At 35.2% G+C, this 7348-nt stretch overlaps 1 protein-coding gene across 1 annotated transcript; it reads left to right on the plus strand.

Annotated features, from left to right (window-relative positions):
* Window positions 1-3594: 3594 nt before the first annotated feature.
* Window positions 3595-6994, plus strand: LOC143469594 (uncharacterized). Its single transcript, XM_076967341.1, has 5 exons — window positions 3595-3756; window positions 4038-4198; window positions 5342-5495; window positions 6196-6343; window positions 6446-6994. The coding sequence occupies exons 1-5, from the start codon at window positions 3708-3710 to the stop codon at window positions 6630-6632; spliced, it is 699 nt and encodes a 232-aa protein (XP_076823456.1). The 5' UTR covers window positions 3595-3707; the 3' UTR covers window positions 6633-6994.
* Window positions 6995-7348: the final 354 nt, after the last annotated feature.

Below are 7348 nucleotides of genomic sequence, written 5' to 3' on the forward strand. Positions count from 1 at the left end.
AAAGATGTTAGATGCAGTTGGAAGACGCTGTTTCTATTGTCTTCCAAGTTGTGTCGTTATAATTATATTTCTGCTATTTACCGCGCTATTACATAACGTCATACTTGCCATAAGTTCAATCTCAGTTCACGGTATAATTGCAGACTTATCGAAGAATAGTTGATTGACAATCAGTTCCATGAACGTGAACATGGACCTTGCACTTTTGAAGTTATTGTACTAAGATAACCCCATACTTGTCATCCTATTTTGTAAACATGTTATATTTACATTGCATTATGAGTTTGCCGAATTCGAAATAACCTCTATGTGATTGACAACTTAATTGGTAAAAATGTTTATCTGCACCATTGACCTCGTATTAACAGTATGGTTTTTCTAAAAATAGACAATGTTGATTGACATTTATTTCCCTTTATTGAAAATTCGCTGATTGGAATTTTCACCTGACCTGTAAAACTTCGAGTATAAAAGTCCAAATCGTTTCCTGTTATTGATAAACGCATTGCGCCTCAAGTTGAAATTCTGTTTCTTTATTATCTCCTTCAGCTTGTGAATGTATCGTTGCAGGCTATGATTTTGTTAGTTTAGTTTAGTATTAGTTCTTCAGTATTCAGTTTAGAGTTTTAAAAGTTCAATGAATGAGAAGATATAGATCGTAATAACTCTGTGAACAATATCTTAAGTCAATGTGAAATTTAGAGTGATGCACTTTGATTGCTAATTGGTTCTTAAAATCCTTTTTACATAAATAATAATATTGTTGTAATTTTTAGTGCTTATTTGAAGTAATAATGAAGAGTATTAAAAGTGATATTAATCAGATTCTCAGTGTTTAAAAATTATGTAAACTATTCAACTGAAGTTTAGGAATTTCTATAACAGTTGACTATTACACAGTTGCCTTGTTTTAGTGTTTTTGCTTTGTCTTGAAGCGCGAGCACGACTGTCTGCAGCGTTGACCAAACATTCCAATGTTCAATGTTCAGACTTTATTAAAATAGGTACAGGCATTAATTCAACTTTTATCATGTATAACGCATATACCGAATATAGCTACTTTGGTTATACTGATGATTATAATATAACTCTGTATGTCTGTGCCGCTGGGCTGTTTGTGTCTGAACGTAATGTCTGGCTAAGCAGACCAAAGAGTTGACTAAGTGATGTTAGACTGATTTCACACGAAATCATGCACGAAAAAGTTCTATTTTTACATATTTTTATTGCAATTTGTAATTTGGTCGATTGTGTCACACCAGATATAACTTACGTGCAAAATCTATATAAATGCTTACGCAAATAACAAGTATTGTTTCTATATATAATACATTGCTTGAAATAGTTTGCAAATACGACTGCGCATCACTTTAGCAGTATGATGGCGTAAAAACTGCGGCTATTGTTGGTATCTTGATGTACCAGTATCTCAACACCACATCACATGCTGTCAAAATGAGCAACATATTGCGATGAGAAAGTTGTACATTTTATCCGGGCAATAACTTTCAGTTTTTGCCTGCTCAGGGCAACCAAATCAAAATCCTTAACTTTGTGTAAACTTTCAATCATTAAGTATACTCAGCTCAAAATAGTTTATAGCCATATTTTTATAAAGAACTAAAATATAATTGGAAACAGATTTGCTCATTCAACAAACTTAGCAGTTCTGCAACAACTGAGCAATTCAGCATCTTAGTGAAAAACATGAAAACACAGCAGACACCTGATGCGCAAAGGCCGGTCATATAAATCTCTACCGTTAAATTCAGATCAATATCACTGTAGTTTGGAACAAGTCCCATTGTTACTTTAAGAGCAAATCAACAATGATGTCAAAGGCCAGATATTGCTTTAACGTTGCGGTTTGTTTGCTGGAAATAATGAGTACCACTAAAATAACATCAGTAACGTGACGAAATGCACACGCAACTAATACGTAAGCTTCTGAGTAATTATGCTGGTATAGTCTACTCTATCCAATACATTATTTTTGTCCAGTGGGGAAAGTTAAAGTTGCGGAAATCACCGATATCGTGCACTGCAATATCATTGTTCTGGTTTGCACGATTTTTGAAAACACAAACGTTGTGACTGCAGCAATGCAGTTTGCATGAACGTCAGCATTATTTTGGCTGAGCATATTTTAAATTTAGTTGCGTGGTCATCAAATTCTACCGTAATATTCATAGTCTTTGGTTTCATACATGTTTATCATCATCTGCGAACAATAGCATAGCAGCCCCTGCAGTTCTTTATATTTTTTGGTTAAAATCCAGTATGCAAAATATATACACCAAAGTCTTTGAAAAGGTAAAGATCTTCATTATGTTTGTAACGTCTAAATTGACATTGTTGTTTATTCAAATTATATGATTTAAGTGATAATGATTTATATGATTTTAGGTCGCCCAAAACTCCAAATAGCTTTTTCAATGCATGTCTAGACTCCTGCTACTTCCCTTTCCTTGTATTGAATTCCTTGCTTTAGATCTGATGAGCTGTGACCTGCTTTGCTACCATCTGCTTGTCAACGCCCAGTTTCTTTGTGTTATATCTAGTAGCGCATCAGTTTAATCCCAGTCAATTTAGTATATGTATTGCAGTTGTTAGCCTGACTTGTTTAAGTGATTGTTTGCATGCAGTATGATACGTTAGTTGCCACTAAACCTGTTGTAATGTCTATATTTGTTAGACACGTGATTGACATCTAATTTACTAGTATCGCCGATTATAGCTATTGTGTGCAGACTGACAGGGTAGTGATCGTTTTCTTACTTTGGCCTTGTTTGTACTTTCAGATAATAAGTATCCTGGGTTCTGTACTTATAGAAGCCACACACACACACACACCCATACACGCCCACAGATTTGTAGCTGGTCTGTTCGAGTGATCATTTCTTTGTAGCCGTTCAATATAAGACTTTCAAGAAATCCGTGTGTATTTCTAATATCCAGGGTAGGGTAGAATTTAGGCCTTGCTGGCCTGAAGGACACCCCTTAGGTCATACGTGTCAAATTCCCGGGACGCGGGCCACATCCGGCCCTAAGGCTTAGGTGATCAGCTTTATAAATTTGTCAATTACAATGCTTACGTTGTAGTCAGCTTAATACGACTATGCTTTGAGGAGTTTGGTTTGTAAGAAATCTCCCTTGCATTCCTCAAATGTATGAGTGAAACCTTTAAGGTTTCAGATCTAGAATTATCAGTATTTCAATATTTAACTTTCTTTAATAAGCCTGCCTACGCATAAACATAAAAACGCTAAAACGTACTAATAAATGCACAACAGTTGCGTTAATTCTTGTTAGTTAGGGGCGTAGAAGCCTGTTAATTTTCCGGTGTTGACGTCACATAAGTTGTTGTCATATGATTTATGAAACTCTTTTCAACAAAAACAGAAAAACTGAAGCCTATCGTGGCTATTCGAATGCAGTTTCTTCCAACAGTTATAGGGGGATTTTTTCTCATTTGTTTGTTTTCGATTACGCGGTACTCAGCAAATAGCCTCCATCTTTTGTAATCATACGAGAAAGAAAAAAGGATAGAAATCTTTCCTTGTTTGATATAGCTATAACTATAGGATATGACTGTGAAAGTGCTCGATAAAGCAAGGCGTCGAAACATATATAATCGCGTGTTGTATCTTGGTAGCAAAATAGCATAGGTATCCAGTTTATACAGAATTTAAATTGCTGAGACAAAGATGTACAAGTGCAAGAAACAGAAGCAGAAGAAAAAGAATAACAACAAAAGTAGGTATCATGGCATGCAACTACTGTATTGTTTTCTAGACTTTATCACTTATGTATTAAATTACACGCAAAAACAACTTGATATGTACTGTATATATAGGCAAAATAGCGTACAGTAAGTTTTATGTTTTAAAAGTTGTAACTGACGTAGTACCACTACGAAGGGCATTTCTTTACATGTGCAAAATAAGGCGGATTTAGTGATCAAATTCACCTGAATAGCATTAAGTTTTAGTTGAGGAATTTTATACTTGAAATAAAACGTTTACTTGCAATTTTAGAACCGGCACCAGATCTTAATGCCCTGCAAGACGAAGTCGAAGAAATTAAAACTATTGTGGAGAACAAGGTTCGGCGTTTAGTAGAAGATAATATCCAGCAGCTCAATGCATTGCGACAAAGTGTGGAAAATTTGGAAGAAAAAGCTAGCGACTTTGAGAAGGTAATATTGATAACGTGAACATATAGTATACCCTTCATATAGTAAAACGTTTATCGTTAACACGTTGTCCCATGATCTATACAAGTGTAGTAGGGTATTTCTGGTAAACTGCAACGAAACAGTTACAGTGGTAGCTCATTAAATAGAATTTGAAAGAACCAATTACTTCGAGTTAACCACCAAAGTTAGTGAAAATGACGGCAAACAATCGAAAAATCAAAAAAACAAAACGGATGTATTTTGGTAACCAATTTGTCAATTTTGTTTGTACTTTGCTTTCGAAAGGTTGGCTGTCGCTATATTTCACCGGAAAAATAATTATACGTTTGAAGCTATTTTTCACAGTTTCTTGTTAACCGCTAACTTAAATGTTATAACATGATAACCTAAATCTGATTTAAACTTTCTTCTAATCTACAGTACATATAACTTAAATTCGACCCCAAATAGCTAAAATCAACTTCTTGCATACCCATTCTGTTTGTAATCGGCTATCGTTCACACCAAACATTATCTTTTGCTACGTTCATTCAAAAAATATTGGTAGAAGCTATACCGTTTCTTCGTATTTTCTGGTCAGAAAACTGATGTAAGTGCCAGTAAATGGCGAAGATAAGCTGCGGACGTGCTGGAGTAAATGTAAAAAATAAAAGAAAGCTGCCCACCAAAGTCCCCCGGAAGCGCCAGCCCTGGTAAAAGTGCTTTAATCAAGTTAGTTAGTTAGTTAGTTAGTTAGATATCGAGCTTTCACTAATATTCCGCTGGTTATGGTGCAACAAGAGCAGTAAGGTTGCGCACTGCGTACAAAGAGGTTAAGTTCTCAGACAAACATTTATATAAAATGCTTACAATAGCTATTCAAGCACTTTAACTTGCAGTACGGCAATAGTTAATAACGGTAAAAATTGTTATTTTGCTGGACGTTGGTATTAGGCACGCACTATACAGAGTGTTTGACAGCCGTAGATATTTCTCCGCAAACGGAAACAAGTTTGTTTATGACTAGCAGTCAGATACTTCACACTGAGCAAAGCCTGGGTTGGCAAGCATAGGCCTTACACCAAGCAAAAGAAGAAGCATTATTCTATATATAGAACATTTTTTAATTTACGATCAGATGATTCGTACAACCAATTGTATTAGACGTCGAAACGAATAGCAAGAAAAAAGAAGGCGCAAGCAACTTGCTGTGGACTGTTTTCCTGCTGTCCCAATGCTCTATATTTCTTGTCGGGTGGCTGCTTGAAAAAAAGAAAGAGAACTAAATCTAATACAACCAGTAAATCATCGGCGAGAGGTATTTTGGTGCTAATTAACTAACTTTGTGTATTATTATTCCCATACATTCATCACTTATCTGTTTTTATAAAAAAAAATGGGTTGGATTTTCCACTGACTTGTCCTTTAGGATTTGTAGGTTAAGTATATTACAAATTTTTTTAATCTGTCAAGAACCGAACTTGTTTTAAGCTAAAGGTTACTGAGCATTAGCCTCATATATTCTTTTCAAAATACGTTTAATTAACATTATATGTTTGATTGATGATTTAGCTTGTAACAAAGACAATGATTCTGCATTAAAAGTGATTGTTTTAAACATAATTCACAATAATAATTCAAATAAATTTTCTTTTAAAATAAAAAGCAAGTAATATGTACTCAATAACATCCGCACGTGTTTGATGTCAACGTCTTCGCAGTTCTCTTGGTGTCCATTTGGTATGACAACCGTTGGCCTATGTAACGTTATATAACCCAAGAAGGTGGTTTTCCAGTGTTTGTGTTGTTTTTCCCAAACAACTATTGTTTCGCATATATTCTATTTGCCAGCAAAGCCAATTAGGTGTAATTAGGCCACCCCTGTACATTCGTACAAGAATACACTTGTAACTAGAATAATATAGTTAGTTAAACCAAACCACATAGTTCTTTCCTTGATCCAACAGGCAGCAAGCCAGTACTTAATTTATTTAAACTGAATTTTTGATGTCTTTCAGCTAGCGACGATTCCCCCGGAAGCAAACAAAGAGTGTCATGGGAAATAGAGTTGACCGAAGTCGAAGGAAAGGAAGTAAATGCAACACAAGAAAATCAAACTGAGATTGAAGAAACGGAAACTTTAATGAAAAAATCGCAAGTGGAAAAGTAAGCAATCTTCCAAAAATTGTCTATCCGTCTCATATGTATGATCTACCGTACATATTTGGATAAGTATTAGATTTACAATCTGTGTTATTTTTTAAATAGTGGAAAAACTGTTAACTTGACACTGCAAACGGCGGAGACCGTGAAGGACGAACCAAGAGCAACCGAAGAATACCAGAAAAAAGTTGAAGAATTACTCGCTTTAGACAAAACAAACCACAAAAGAAAATTTCCTAATATTTTTCGTACGTTACTTTCGAAAACGTGCTGCAGGAAACGAAATCCGTAAAGAAATACAGACGATCTAACTTTCCGAATGCAGACAATATAGCTACAATAAAGCTTGGGAGCTATATGGTAAAATCAAACCTATCTGTGCCAATTTTGCGCATTCGTAAAGTCTTTTTCCCGGAAACGTTCCATATTTGCTACAGTCACTGCTGTCAAAACTGCCAGGGTTTTACCTTTTGTCTTACAATTACATTACACTGTTTTCCTTCGTCAATAGATGTTTGATTTTGTTGTTGTTTTCTTTCAAGGAAAAGATTTTGTGATAAGTGATTTAAATATTGATAACAATCCACTGAAGTGCGTGTCAAGATCGGTTACCGTCAGCAAGGGCTTGTAAAATATTAATGTCAATGTCAATGATCAAGTCAGCTTGTTTGTACTCTTTGTCATTATTTTTCCCTCTGCCAAGGTAGTTGGATTCTCATGATTGTTTGCCTGAATGATTATGCTGAATGCCTTGTTTGATTAATTTAGCAAAATTAATCAAAAATTCGCTATCCGTTTTTAGACAGATTTTCAGCACATATACCGATACGATACAAGAAAGGACCGATTTAATTTTGAGGTTGGCAATCTCAATGCTGGGGTCACGTTATGAGAATCAAAGAACAACCCACAGAGCCGTACCTACATATAGCACAGCGGTTCTCTAACCTTTTTCCTCCCCAACCCCAACTTTTTAGTTTCTATCACTTGTTAGGTTTTGCGATAACT

Source organism: Clavelina lepadiformis, chromosome 8, assembly GCF_947623445.1.
Source record: "Clavelina lepadiformis chromosome 8, kaClaLepa1.1, whole genome shotgun sequence".
NCBI lineage: Eukaryota > Metazoa > Chordata > Ascidiacea > Aplousobranchia > Clavelinidae > Clavelina > Clavelina lepadiformis.